The 15,929-nt window shown below is 39.8% G+C and overlaps 1 protein-coding gene across 2 annotated transcripts in view; it reads right to left on the bottom strand.

Annotated features, from left to right (window-relative positions):
- Positions 1–15,929, bottom strand: part of ccdc33 (coiled-coil domain containing 33) — a 45,972-nt gene continuing 30,043 nt past the window's right edge. For both annotated transcript variants that reach the window (XM_067589856.1, XM_067589855.1), the window contains 11 exons: positions 5,763–5,914; positions 5,029–5,234; positions 4,855–4,918; positions 2,398–2,593; positions 1,513–1,601; positions 1,294–1,425; positions 1,069–1,159; positions 853–977; positions 546–635; positions 298–414; positions 1–192 (listed from right to left, as the gene is read on the bottom strand). In XM_067589856.1, coding sequence (XP_067445957.1) covers positions 130–192; positions 298–414; positions 546–635; positions 853–977; positions 1,069–1,159; positions 1,294–1,425; positions 1,513–1,601; positions 2,398–2,593; positions 4,855–4,918; positions 5,029–5,234; positions 5,763–5,813 — 1,224 coding nt within the window. In that variant the 5' untranslated portion in view covers positions 5,814–5,914 and the 3' untranslated portion in view covers positions 1–129. The remainder of the gene's footprint in view (positions 193–297; positions 415–545; positions 636–852; positions 978–1,068; positions 1,160–1,293; positions 1,426–1,512; positions 1,602–2,397; positions 2,594–4,854; positions 4,919–5,028; positions 5,235–5,762; positions 5,915–15,929) is intronic.

Raw genomic sequence — 15,929 nt, 5'->3', positions numbered from 1 at the left:
TCTTGTTATGTGTAATTTATTACATATTTTAATATCTAATACATATATTATATCAAAATATCTTTTTGTAACATCAAATTTGAAATAATGTCTGTGTCTGAGTGAACAGGTGAATTGATCATTTGCAGATCATTTTACAGGCTTCTGCTTCCTCTGTCTGCTTTGCTGATGTAAGGAATGTGATACAGTCCTCTGTAAGCAGAAGAAAGCAGCATGGAAAATAATTCCATGTCAAATACTTTTTAAAAATACAATGATTACGTGCAGCACAATATGAAAAAATTATGGGTAACTGACCGAAGGAACGTTATGAAGGATTGTGGTGGATGTCCGAACAAAACCATGCCTGTGCTCGTTCAGTTTGGTCAACATTTCCTGTTTCTGTCTCCCCCATAACTTAGAGTTCTCCTCCAGCTTTTATACATGCAAAGAAAAGAAAAAACATGCACTCAACAATGAATGAAAGCATGACCAGTGGATTAATAAGTCTATGAAACATTTTCAGTACAAGTAATCTAATTTCTTTATTTTTTAGGTATTTTCACCTGAGTCTCCAGTTTTTGGACTCTTGCCTCAGCATTCTCCAGTTTATTTAGTAAACTCAGTCTCTCCTTGGCTGGTAGTGACTTTTTTGTCTGAGGGGGACATGGCACATGTCAATTTGAGTTTTCAATAGACAAAATCAGGGTGCAATACAATAAAAGTACAATCACATGTATCTGTATATTCCAACTGACATGTGAAATATTGACTCTGGACACTTAATTGATCCTCAGCCTTCTAACTTGATGAAAGTCTTACACCATTTTCATATCACTCTGTTTGAATAATGGCTTGTTAGTGTATGACTACCTGTGCTGACTGCTGTATAATGACGGTGGCAGGTTGCTGGCGATTCCTGTCCAGCTCTTCTCTGAGATGAGCGTTCTCTGCTGCTAGGGCGGACTCTATCTCTTCCTTTCTGCGGTCAATCTCACCTACACGGCATGAGGAGCAGACTGATGTTGTGACCATGTCAAATGCTATAGTGAATACATACTATTCTCTCTCTTCCCCAGGTCCGCCCACCTCGTTTTTTCTCCACCAGCCATTTTTCTCCACTCTGTTTATTCTTCTCTTTGAGTTTGCTATCTAATGCATTCTCCATCTTCTGGATGACCTAAAAAAAAATTGTAGACCATAAGTGTATATTATCCTAATGTATACACCATACGCTGTTATTTATAGAAAGACGCATTCACTGTTGTGAAATCAAACAGGTATGCAAAGCAGACAGTGTAGCTGACTGTTCACCTTTTCCTGCTGTTTCACTGTGGCCTCCAAAATCGCCATCTTTGCCAAGCGACTCTGGTGTCGAAGCAAATCCTCCTCCTGCTGCTGCTGGACTCTCTGGAGCTTTAATAGTTCCTCCTCACTGTCATTCTTCTGCATGGCAAAATAGAAAACTATATAAACCCTACATTCCCACTGATATGAACTGTTAAAGTATGCGTGTTTGGTGTATCATCTAACCCTGATTAACTCATTCTGCAGCTGTTGGATCCTGTCCCTCTGTAAGGCAGCCTTACTGGTCTCACTGGCCAGCTTGAATTTCAGAGAGGCTTCAAAAGAGCAGGAGGACAAAAGTTACACAGCAGCATAAATCTGGATACTGATCACATGTGCATATTTATAAGCATACAGTATGTGCGGGTTTTTTTGGCTACATTTATATTGCAATTTCAGAAAAGAACAGTTTATTTTTTATCTAATATAAGAGTGATCATTTGATCTGTTAAGTTTGAAACTAGTTTCAATGACTTCTCAATTTTAGAATGATTAACATGTCAGTTTTGAGGTTTGGACGTTTGAACAATGATGATCAAAATACCCATCAATAAAGCCATTGAAACATAATGGATTTTCTGTTCACTGGAACTTAATTTTTGCTTTGATGCCAGCAGAGAGACCTTTGGAAACATCCTTTCACTGAGGGTCACAAACTGTCCTTCAGGAGATAAGGGATGTACTACCCACAGAGCTTATCAGGGTCCGTGGCCCAAATGAGCTGCCTTATCACAAAACAGCACAGTCTGCTTGGGAATAGACACCCACAAGGATTAGCAAACACACAGTGATCCACCTTACACATCACTACTTCATCTGCCAACGAAATTGCCCTTAAATCCATAACAACATGCAGTGAAGGTTCAGCAGTTGCTGGCTGACTAGTAAACTTAATACTTAATAAATCAGCACATTTTTCTATGTCTGCTCAATATATCTGTGCAGAGAGATTGTCAATTAATATTTTTTTAATGAATGCATTATTTTGTTCAGGCTCATTCTTAGACAGGTGCTAGTAAATGGATGATATATGTCTGAGTAATGGATAGGTAGTGTTCTCCTTAGGCTTACCTATCCGGTCAGCAACCTCAGCCTTGGTCATGACGTCGATGTCTGTGTCATCCAGTAGATTTCGGCCAAGGTCCTGGTGTAGAGACAGATCACTATGGAGCTGGCTGTTTTCGGCCTCCAACATCACCACCTGTGTCCTCAGTGCTATGATGTCTTCTGCCATCTTACTCATGGCTGAACGATAGTTTTCTATCTCCTGATGGAGAGATGTGGCCAGTCAGTCTCACACCAGTTGCTTAAACTGGGATATCTATCATACTTTGATTTAAAAAAGGGTAATTTAAACCTTTTTATCTCCTTTTAAGGCTAATCCCCTGTACTTTGTGTTTCTTGAGTGCAATAAAGATTGGTATTAAGAGCATAGATGACTAAAATGATCTCCTCCAATGAAATAGTTCAAGGTAATTTGTTATCAAATAGTCAGACACAGTGATTGGCAGTTCTTGTCTACCAGTCTTTGCTTCATGCACCTATTTTTCTCTTTTTCTTTCACCTACAAATTTCAAGAACAAAATTGGGCCAATGTAACACAGCTATCAAAAACACTCCTCTAACCTGGTGGTTCAGATTTAATGCCAAGAGTTTCTACAGTATGTGATCATCACCACTAGATGTCTCTTTAATCCCATCTGTTAATAGAGTTCTCCAGGACACACTCGAATATCTCACCAAGACTGCACCAACAAAATTTAAAAACATCTCAGCTGTAAATACATACTGCGTGTTCAGTTTGTCACGAGGCTCAGTGTCTCAATGAATAATTGATTTCTCTTGGTGTTGGAAAGGCACATAACATGAGACATGACAAATGGGACATAACTGGAAGCCAAAACAGAATATTATGCCACAAAGTGTGATGTTCCTGTAATTGATTGTTTAAGGTTGGGGTATAATGTATTCATGACTCCAGCCCCTTAAATCCAAGGGGACAATAACACCCAATCCTGTGAAGGTCTTTTGTTATAGGAGCTTTAACTGGGGATTTTGGATAAATCTAGTTGTGCATACATGGAGTGTCATCCTGTTAAAGCCCATTTGTTGAACTTTAAGGCAAAACAAATTTCATGAAAGGATTTAAGCAGGAGAAACTCAAAAACAATTTTGAATTGTACAAAAATCTTTTAAAATTATTTCTTATACATTTTCTCTTTTCCTTTCATATTTTCTATATTTCGTTGCTCTTCTTTCCATTGAAATTCCTCCAAATCTGCAATACCAAACTGACTTTAGCTTCTTGGAAAGCAATCAGAGCTGTTTTCCAGGAAGCCTATCATTGCAGAGCTCTGTTATCAAGGCATTTCCCTGTGTAAGGCTTGTGCGTGTTGTCTGGCAGCATGTATACGCTCATTGTTCTCTGCTCAGTCACATGCCCCTCTATCAAGTTGAATAGACAGAATTGAATGGAGAGTGAGAGCAGGGTCCAGCTGCATGTACGTATGAAGGGGGTGACAATTACGGGATTCCAATCTCGGATGGTGTGGTTGTGACTCCCGCGGGACTCAAGGGTGAAATTGAGCATCTAATTGAAAGGGCAGGGATGAGGTGACAATCATGACTGTAGATGAGATGGTGTCTCTGCTGGGGGGCCCACAGGCATGATGGGACGGATGGCTCCCCATGACGAGTCTGGTAAGTCCTTTCATGTGTCTAAAATAAACGAGGAGTGAATACTGACGGTTCCCTCCCCTGTACATGATTTGGAGACATTAGAGGGGCCTTGCTGTCATACATACTGTCACTCTATAGGACAATCATATCACAGACAGAGGACAGCTGTGTTGAAGCATGAGGGTGTGATATTTAATTTTTCCAAGCCATTATCATGCATGTACAGTAGTATTATACAATTAAATGTATGCATTGTCACAAGGAAATTGTCCAATCATACCCATATCTTTCTATCATATAATTCATCAAAATCTACATGAACATAAAATATACATGGATACACACACACACACACACACACACACACACACACACACACACACACATATATATATATATATGTATGTATGTATGTATGTATGTGTATATGTATATATATATGTATCTATATACATACACATATACATATACACACACACATATATATATATATATGTGTGTGTGTATATAATATCGGCAGATCCACAGATCTCAGCAATCAATTTAAATAAGTAGTAAATTAAATGATCAAGAAAGGCTCATAGAAACAGGAGAACATGTCAAGATATGCATAAATAACACCCACAGACCTTAACAAGTTGCAGCCTCATCAGCTCACAACACAATCAGTCTGAGAAATGTTAATCTATTCTACTAGCCACCATTTTGTCTCCCAACTGTAAGTGTCTGCTTCAGTGTGATGTCCCTTCTCACTAGCGTTCCTGTGTCACCGTTCACTAACTGAACATGACAGAGGGAATTGCTGCAGATTGATTCAAGAGTTTAAATGTATTGATTATGTGCAATCACCTTTGTTTGTAGGTCACTGATCTCTGCCATGTGGGGATCATCCTCAAAGTCATGCAAAGGGGGTCTAAAGCATTTTTTAAAAAAAATGACACATAAGTGAAATTGATCCATAAAAATCTTTGTATATTCAATGACAATAAAGCCATGTTCCTTAAGTGTAGCTGTCTTTCTTACCGTTTGTGTGGATGATGTACTTGGTACGTGTGGTTTATGTTGCGTTTGTTGACCTGTGTAGTCTCTGCTCTCTCAGCTGGTCTTTCCTGTTCTTGTTGGGCTGCTCTATGGAGCTCAGTGTTCGCTCCATTGAGGTGGTATTGATAATCTGGCAGGATCTGCGCCAGAGCATCATGGGATGGCAGGTTGTATCCACCCTTATTAAACTGTAGAGGAAAATAGATTTCAGTGATGAAATTGGTCTCCAAACCGAGTTACAGATTGTCCCAGAAAACACAACAGCTCATAATACACAACAGAAAACAAAGATAAGGAGCATAGCTACAAGGGAACCATCTACCATCAGAGTTAGGGAGGACTAAATGATCTCTGCAGTTGTAACAGCAAAACTCAAGCCACATTTCCACAAAAAACGAATGCTTTTATCCAAAAACATTGTAGCTCTGACCTCTCAATACCGACTGTGCTTGTGTGTGCCTGTAATACCTCTTCATCTCTTGAATATAAATGCTGTTACATCACTATGCATACAGTTCCCACTCTATAACAAGCGAGCTCTTAGTCAACAGCCCTAAAGTACTTTAAGTATGAGCCTTGCATACACAATGTATACTGTCAATGAGCGTAGTTGCCAGGTAGCACAAATTCAAAGAAATAGAGTCATTACTGAATCTATTATCTTCCCACAGACTCCCACTCCAACACAAATACATCCACACTATCAGAGAGCCCACCTTTATAGCTGCAGGGTTGCAGAGGGATTTTGTCTTTTTTGAGGCCTTCATCCCACAGAAGGTGTCAGAGTCCTTATCAGAAGAATGAACACATGGTGGATGGTGGTGGATGTGAAAATGTGAGCTCTGTCATCAAGTTAGGAACAATCAACCTGTAACCACAACACAAGCCTTAGCAACTTTTCAGGCCAATGAGCAGGCTTCCTGTTATGTACAAAATACTGTAGTGTTGTGTTTCAAATTCTCAAGAGAGCTCAAAGCAAAATAATAATATACAATACTTATCATTTTCAAATCCCTCTTTTGTGTATCTGTGTTATGAAAAAAAAAAGAATCAAACCTTATATTTACGACTGGAGTAACAATCAATGCAATCAAAGGGAGGTTCCTGCTCAGTGAATACCAGCCCCCAGATGAATTCTGTCTTAGCCTGGATAAGCAGATAGATGGGGACTGACTAATGATTTCTGAGTGATGTGCTGTGCAGCACCTGTGGCTTCCACTTAGATTTTATTCCCAGCTTCACTCAACTCAGTGAGAGTCAAATGTCAAATCACTATTACTCTGCAAAGGAAATATTATAATTCAGCTAGAGGAGCTAAATTTAAAACACAAAATAAATTGGGGGAGGATTTTTCTAGAATCCAAGATTTTCTAGAAACAATAAAAACATATGCAAAAAGCTGACAATGAGTTACTGTAACGGTATGTGTGTTCTTTTTGCATGGTTTTTATTGGTGTGAATGGGTCTTTTTTACTGTTAAAACTCACACTTTATATATGTAAAGTAAATTGATTGCCTTATGTTTGTATATGTACATATACAGGTATATGCAAATGTCTGTGAAACCCTCAATAGCTGATCAATAACACTCCTGCTTGGTTAGCTCATTAGTGGTGAAGACTGGGATCGACAATCGTCAATGGCACAAGATCTGATTGAGACTACATGATAGGTAAGTGGGGGCAGGAAGGGAGAGTCATCAGTGATGTATCACACTGGGCTCTACCGTAAACACTTATTTTACAATCCCCATATATATATACTTGATCTACTTCTTGTGGTGACAATATAATGTACAGTATATACTGTATATAATAATATTTATAGGCAGTTGAATACATAACGGTAAACCTTAGCACCTTCGCAAAACAGCTGGGAGAAAAAAACAACAACTGAAATAGAAAAATACAATCCAATTATTCTTTGGCAAATAATTTCTCAAACATGTACATCTCAAAATTGGACACTTCCAGTATCTGTAGTAGCCTAAACCAAAATTGGCAGGGAATTAAATTCAATTTCATGCTCAAGAAAAACAATTCTTCTACTACTAGAATGCGCATGACTATCTCTGCTAAAGCTTAACATATCATGCTCTGTTCAGTTTTTAGATAAATATTGTCATAACTGACTGCTTTAATTCATGATAAATAATTCACTGGATGCTTGCAGCTATGTGCTCTGCTAGAAGACATATAATCTCCACTAATCCAACAAGGGAAAACCTGTACAAGTAAAAACACTTCCCGCAGAGTCTAATATCACATTATCATGTATGAGATTGCCCGACAAATTTACAAAATCCTCAGAGCAAAATAATTCATATTCACATTTTGCTTTGCAGTCACTGCTCGTGTTCTGAATGCTTGTGACCCTGCTACTTATAATCTGTGGAGAGCTGGGGAGGGGAATGGCATGTGTGCTGTGTGTCCCCACGCAGGAGAGGCGGGGGGGGGGATCTCAGTGAGACAGTGTCGGTCTGTGGCTGGGGCTTTCGGTAACATCATCAGAATTCAGCACACAGCCTGAAAAATGCAGCAAATGGGCTCTTCATTGGAGTGACAGCTCTGAGTCGCTGCCACACAGAGCTTCAATTAGCCTGCCAGAACAAGGCAGCTCCCAGGAGCTTTCTCTACCTCCCTCCTTCCACATACTCTACCTTTCCCGTCCACCACCTTTTATTTTTTTGGCTTCAATACTCCATCTGACCCACACTTCACACTTTTTCCTCTTTTCCCACATTTGACCTCAGCATCGTGCCTGTCCTTCTTTCCTATAATAGCACCCTCCTCCACAACTCTCCCATGCTGCTATCTACACAAGACAAGGCGAGCAGAAATACTTGTATTGTGCTAATGGACACGGAGGTAAAAAGGGGTGTTGGAGAACTTAAAGCCACTGATGCACAAAAAAAGAAAAAAATGGATGTAGTGGTTTACAAAGCTGCACTCTCCGTCACCACAGGAATTCAGCAGAGCAGTGTAGGCTGTTCAGTTCCTCTTTTATGTCTGTGCTGCTGCAGTGGAGATCTTTAATCAAGGAATAAAAGGATTAGAAGAGAGAAACAATAGTTACATAGTTCTACTTGTGCACAACAAGAAGGCATTTCTCAGTTTATAGTACTACAATTTAGACAGATGGTGAATATTTTTACAAAAGCTTGCTCACTAATATCCATATCCAGTATAGACACTGGACATGTCATATGAGACAACAACTATATGTATATATTTTATAATTATTATGATTTATTATTAATATAGTCAATTATTACAATTTCCACAGTTTACACACCAAACAGTAAAAGCCTTCATTAGTGCTGAAATATATTAGATTAGAGATTAAATCTCCATTAAAATTCAAAGTCAGAGAGATTTGTATCAATGAATCTGCATTTAGTATCTGCATGCAATAACATTAAATTATGCAAAATTGAATTCCAACAAATTGTTGTTTCAACCAGCTGTGACTAAATTGTGTCATGTGGCCCCAAAAAATGTAATTACTGGGCTCCCCTGAGAAAATGACATTTTGCTCTGTATGTAATCATATCTGTGCCCTGTCAGCAAAATGAAATCAATTCTGCAGTGAGCCGTTATAGGACCGTTATAGGACTGGTATAAAGGTTTTTAAAATATAGCAGAGAGCGGCAGGGACTCAGGGAGTGAGAGAGAGAGAGAGGGGGGGAGAGAGAGAGAGAGAGAGGTGTGTGTCAAGGGCAACATGCAGCTTTGACTCAAGGACGTGTGAGGCTGACAGCCAATGCCACTCCCTATGAGGTCCGCAGTGAGAGCAAAGCCAAGGATTATCAGTAAATCAACGACTGTCAATTCCGGTTATGCTGCCGTGAGACCACAGTGCTCCATAAACAAACAAGGCACTCACGTAAAAGCAGGGTCGACCCTGAGCCTAATGAATAGTGTGGGCGACGAGTCAACGAGTGCATCTAAACCACACAGCTCGGTAATAACAGCAGGGTGATGAAAATAACGCAAAAATATGACCTCAAAACTATAATCATCACCCACACACACTGAATGCATTAAATTGTTGATAGCAGTATTACTACTGAGTATTATTAATTTTCTTAACTCTTGGACTCTTGGCTGGATCCTATTTTCATGACAGTAACTGGTGACATTTACTTTCCTTATACACTGACTTTAAATAATTAAGGGTCCCCTTATTTGTAACCACAAGTAAACAGGAGCTCAGGTAGCACCTAATATCATGTACAAGTATAGGATAAGCACTCAGAAATTTTCTTATTACATTTTTCTTTTTTATTAACCATTGGCAAGATTCAACACAGAGCTCATCCTATACTTATATGTTAATTCAATGGACTTCTAAAAGATTTCAAGAGACTTATAGTAATAGAGATGATAAGTAGAGCCTGTTACATCCTTTGTTTAGCACCTATTATCATGTTTAATTTCAGATGAGTCTGTCAAAAACTGATCAAACTGATTGCAGTGTGAAATATGCAGGGGTCCCTCACATACAACTTTCCAACCAAAACCATAATTGCAGCATATTACATCTTCCTGGGCCTCTGAAAGAACTAAACATAATGTTGTAAGGAGACTATTAAAGGCTTCTTAGAGGTCTTATAGATTATTTTAATATATTTTTATTTATTTATATATTTATTTATATATTTATATTTTTAATATATTTGGGCAAACAGTTTAAACTGTATCATCAGAGTAATTCAATTCCTGTCAGCCAGGAGGAAAAACAAAAACTGCAAACCAAGTCTATAACTTATGGAGACAATTGAATTTCTAATGCTTACCGTACTGCAAATCTTGTGTGTTTCCTGTGGATTTTCTGGTCAAACATGCATGGGAAGTATCACCAAGCCTCGGGGGGACAATGAAGCAATCTAAAACAGCCCTGAAGACTCGCCAGCAGCAAGCTGATTTCCAGGCCACATCAGCCACAGCACAGCAAGTATCAGTGACTGCTTTTTCCCTGCTGGCTCAACATGACCTTTCTAAAATGCTATACAACCAAAGCTTAATGACTAACACACCAGTTGACATTTACAGAAGCCAGCTTGCTGTCAAAAAGTTCAGAGAAACATAAAAATGTTAATACTGTTTGTATCCAAAAGGGACCCCTAAGAGTGAAAGGTATGGAGATTAACTCGAATAGTGTAACGGTATATGGAATAAACTCCAACAACAAACTTTTCAATCATTTTTGCAAAAATGAATGCATGGCAAAGTGGGACATCTAGTTGAAAACTGTGGCTCTGGGCATTGGGTAGCCACAACAATGATTGGCTGGTAAAAACACACAAATCCAGATGAATTAAACATCTTTGTTTAAAATTAAGAGCACACCACATCGCGTGTCTAGGCTGTGAAAAGGGCATGAAGATTGATGAGGGCCTTGTAGGCGTGCCTGTTGTGTGATACATCATTCCTATTTTGGCAGACTGTCACCGGGATTGAATTTACATCAGAGGGCAGACAAGTGATGCAATGATGTCAACACCCAGCCTCACACCCCTTCCAGAAAACACGGGTCTGAGGTCAGCCAGTCAAATGATGTGATTACAAAGCTTAGAGAGAAACACCAGCTTCCACCACAGCCCCTTTCAGGAGATGGATGTCTTGAGAACACTTGGTGTCTGAAAGCCATTGACCTGCATCTTGATTCGCCCAGTATGAGAGAACAGGTCAGTAGAGCAAACTGACATAGAAGAAAGGGTCACTGGACCCAAATGATGACCACATAAATTGTTCCCATTTCATTGTGTGTATTACTGAGGAGAAGATGGCGGTTTAGATTGCTGTTTGGTATGCATTCATCAGACATAGCTTCTATGCAACCTTGGAAAAGACCATTTGTCTTGTGCAGAGAGGAATTAATAGCATCAGCTAGGGGTCCATCAGAGGGTTAAAGACTTACATTAGCTTCATATCGACCGAGGGGAGCAAAGGCACGGGGGGCTGGAGGGATATTGTGCACTCTGGGTACATCATTTACATTTCTAAAATCAGATAAGGAACACGGAATGAAGAAGTTAACCCTTCAACCCTTTTTTGTGCAGGACAATGCTCTGGTCTTTAATGACCAGGCTGGGCTATTCAGTAAGGGTTCATGATGGACAGCCCTGCATAGATGGACAGATGATAGGCCATTATCCGAAGCAGAGCTGATACAAGACAAGCTAGACAATAGCTGACACTGCTGGAACAGCTTCATTGTGAAGCAGCACATCTGTATTCAGAGGTGATTGCGGGGTTACACATTTAGCTGACGTTGAGGTGGGAATAGCAGAACAGCTTTAAATCTGTTCTACACGGTTTGCAACAGCTGCGGAGTGTAGATACAGGCCTCTGCAAGGCACTTCAAACAGAGCAGCCCAGCCCAACCTGCATACCAGACAGGAGCTAAAGAGCTCCTTGCATCCCCACTTCGCTCTTATCAGGGAACAACAGGAGAGTGAGGTAAACAACTGAGGAATTAGCAGCAAATAAGCCTGGTAAGAGCTGTCTTAATGACTCTGCTGTCTGTTAAAAGAGTCATAGAGTGCTAAATAGAGTGCAAGGTGTTGTCAGTACAATTCCCAGAGGATGCCTGTGAGATAAATTTAACTGTGAATTTACACAAATGGCTATCTTTTTCTAATATATTGTTGTCACATTGTACATTAGAAAAAAATGCTTTCAAAGTGTTTTCAGTATGGTGGGTTTTGGTCCAAGTGGTAATAATAAACACAAGCTTGGGGCTCTTCCATATAAAAGCAGTCAGAACCTTGGCTTATGATGACCCTCAGTGTTCAAGGTCTCTAAAGCTCTCAGCTCTTGTATTTAGAGTCAGACTGAACCGCCCACATTCGTGATCCGCTGCCAGCATATGCCTGGTTTGCTCCACAGCCTGCCTTTATGCTTTTGTCTATCAAGGCCAGCTTATATCATATCAGTTCAAGACTTATGTATGCTGTACAGTACCCAATTCATGTTGACCTTGTTGATTACATTATCTACTGTATGTCTTCAATTTGTGGGGCAAATGAAATAATGGAGAAAAAAAAAATCCCTGTGTCTGCATGCCAGCACAGACACAACACAGAGAAGGAAAATCACAACAGTGTGGTAGAAAAATGTTTATGAGACAAGAGAGAAGCCAGACAGTCAAGGCTGGAGTCAAAAACATGAGAAGAATATATAAAAAGCTTTTATAGGTTGCAGTTAAAGGAGTTAAAATAACAAATTTCCATCCAGAGTTTTTTTATTTTCATGACATTGCTTTTTACAAGCTTACAATCTCAATTTTTCTCTAAAAATTTAACTCACTGAAAAATGTGTTTACAACCGTCAAAATTAATCAAAACAAAAACCAGATGATCATCACACCTCACACTGATAATACAAAGCCACTAGATGTCACTGTGTCCCCATCCCACCTCCTGTCAGCTGATTGACCAACGCTAACCTCTGTGTGTAAGAAGTGCTGGGAGACTGCCTCTGTAATGGGATGCTTACACTGCTGTGTTTCAACTGCACAGCTGCAATGTGTGGGAAAGTATCTGTATAGCTATTACTATTCAGGACCAGTTCCATTCTTCCAGTCGCTCTGTCTGCAATACTCTCAAATCACAACAGTGCCCGGCGGCAGGGGGCTCGGAAATTACTGTACACCGCAGCTCTGCTGGAGTAGGACTGCATACATTATGCTGCATCTGAACCCGGGGTCCAGCCTGTAGGGAGTACCACAGCCCTGCCAATAAAAAATACATAAAGGATTTCACACATACTTACTGTTAATATTGAAATAATTGCAGTGGGGGTGACACTCTGAGACTAGTTTGACAATCAAATGCATGACAATCCTGCTACTTACTGAATTCTGACTGACATTATGTGCAAAAAAATACTACAATGGGGGAAAAACTACAGCAATACTCCTTATCCTATTCCCCTCTTTCCTCCTCTCCTTTTCTATTCACATCTAAACCTTTCAGTCATGCCTGACAAAAGGCAAAGTGGGAGTATAAATGCACAGCAGATGTACCTGACTGCTGCTATCAAGGTTGTGTTTGTTCAGACTGATGGGGGGAAAAAGTAATCAGATTCTTTTCAGAGCAGCCATTGCACAAAATCAATACTAAATGAGGAGGCCTGATGAATTTGGAATTTGTACTCAGAGCACATATTGATCAGTTTCAGCCAAAAGACTTTTGAAATACCATGTAGATTTACAATCAATATGTAGTTTAAAACACATAACTGTACTATTATATTTCTGGTAAGAATAAAAAGCTTGTATAAGAATTACATCAACCATATTTTAATTCAGTTATTTTAAAAACTGGTTAACTTCATCATAGTGTTGTACGTAATAAGCAGAGCAGCTGTACCTTTTATGTTCATCAGATAAAATTTAGACAACACAGTGTTGATACTCGAGCAGCAGCACGGCTGGGCGAGGTGCTCTTGCCTGGGAGGGATAATATGAGTAATGGACCCCTCCTCCTGATCTGCCTCAAGCAGGAGAGATGAGACGGCCACTGGGTTATTGCATGGTGCTCACTGCAGTCAATAGAGATTCTGGATGCCCAATACCACCACATTGTCAATGCATTATGCCTTGCATTAGTGCTATCGGCATTTTAAATAAAATCACGATTAAGAAATTGCAACACCATATTCGTTTACAGCAAAGAGGAAAAGAGGTGGTCATGTAACTTTGATAGGCTTGTAAGTGCTTGACTTAACATGGCAGCCTAGTAAACAGAGCCTGCATCCTGTGAGATCCAAATGATCTCACTTCAGTCTTTGTGGCCCATCAAAATGAGAGCTGTGTACTGGAAGGTATTCTCCAGACTCCTATCTAATATCATTAGGAACGGATATACACCGCCTGGACTAATCCAGCTGTTCTCCACAATTACATTTTAGCCTATTAGACATATCTGACCCAAGTTCATTGCAATAGTGCTTTCCGGGCATGACTTAATGATTGAGTAACTGGCTGAAAAAAGAGTCCAGTAAAAAATACTTATGAGCCTTATTAATATCCAATTCAATTTTACAAATTGTGATATTTTAATTAAAGATGCGCTTTAGATTTGTTACAGGACTGTCAAAATTTAGAGTGATACAAATGTTCTATCAAGTCGAGGAACACATACCAAATATTTATATATTAGTAACAGCTTAAAAACAACTTTACATCAATAATAATTGTGCATAGCTCTACCTATTGCACAAGGGGCAGTACTGTGAAAGAATGTACACTCTTAGAGCAGTTTTAATACTCTTACCACGTATTTAGCTGTTAAGTAGAGGGCCTGAAATATGACACAAAAATAACACAGATTTATTTCTGAATTCCAGCCAACAAACTACAATACTACTATTGTGCCCTATTTTAGATGGCCTTTAAAATGTGAGAACCACATCAAAAGTTTAAAAGTTCAACTGGAGCACAAGAAGCATGTTTATATAAACACACATACTATCTGACATTCATAGAAATCAGCTCAGCCAGCAGGACGAGGCTGCATGCGTCTCAGAGACAGACTCTATCCTGACTCTGCTCTGTATCCTGTAATTTGAATGTTGGCTCACAAATGGATCTTTCATTAACCTGGCATCTGGAGGCCATCTAATAAGGAGACTTTTCCTTGAAGCACAACTCCAATCTGTCTCTCTGAGATGAGGGTGCTGAACTTCCATGAGCACAGAGGATATGTAGTCCATGTCTGGGTGTGTTTGAGGAAGAAAAAAAGAATACAAGGCACTAAGCTATGCGTAGTCACACAGCCCTGTCTCTGTCCTCTTAATATTTGTTTGTTCTGCTGGTTTAGGCCACCTGCCCACTGACACATGAATAATACTATGGGGATGTTACTTTGTGTTCTATCAAATACAGATTAAATTGGCTATTGGACCTTTCGATCTCTAGGTCTGGGCTTGCTCCTGCTATCCAAAACTAGACTAGTAATTTATGGTGTTGTAGAGTCTAACACACCAATCTTCTCCCTCATCACAGGACTCTTGTGACAACAGCTGCAGAGTTAGCGACCGTGAGTGCTGCGGTGATGATGTGCCTCTCCATCCAGCAGCAGGCAACTAGTTGCAGTGAACCCCCCTGGCGCTGTCCATGGTGCTGAGGAGAACAAAAGCATCAAAGCCAGAGCACTCCTCCTCACTCTTCTCATTCAGGGAGGGGCCGAGCTGTGAAGGGGGAGGCACCATGTGTACTTGATTCAATTAGGCAGTCTGTGAGGCCTCCCCTGGGAGCAGGCTGCAAAGAAGGCGGCTGCAGGCCTGTCTAACAAAGACGTTCAACCCACCCTTTGCCCCTACTGAATCCACCTCATTAGTCAGCTGAGTAAGTGTTGATCATCTCAAACAATGTCCTCACCACACAACAGTATAAAGAGGAACAGATCTTCTTCTGACTTTCTGTCTGGCAGAAAAGAGGCGACATTGTAGATTAAAAAAAAAAAGTGTTCTCTTGTTTGGATTTTCTTTGCACTGGTGAGTATTTGCACTGCAGAGACTTATGAACTGGAGAGGACAAAAATCCCTATTTTGTGCATTTTGTGTATACTGCACATTCTGTGTGTATTAGTTTGTTTTATGTGCATGTCAGTTATGTTTGCTTGTTAAAATTACTTTTCTGTAAAAGTTATTATCTGCTTCTGTCTGTCCATACTAGTTGCAGCACAAACAGAAATTGACACAGGAATTCAGAACGAGAAAATAAACCAGTAGCAATATCTCTGTCAATGTGAGCTGTGTGTGAGCATGAATAGAAACCATATCTCTTGGCAAACATCTGTCATATCCGCTATCTGACTCACACTACAGAAAGTCCTGCATGTTTCAAAGTTTCCTCTGTATCACAGAGAAAGC

Source organism: Thunnus thynnus, chromosome 5 (assembly GCF_963924715.1).
Source record: "Thunnus thynnus chromosome 5, fThuThy2.1, whole genome shotgun sequence".
Lineage (NCBI taxonomy): Eukaryota > Metazoa > Chordata > Actinopteri > Scombriformes > Scombridae > Thunnus > Thunnus thynnus.
The sequence above is the reverse complement of the archived record's forward strand: the minus strand, read 5'-3'. Positions and strand labels throughout refer to the sequence as shown.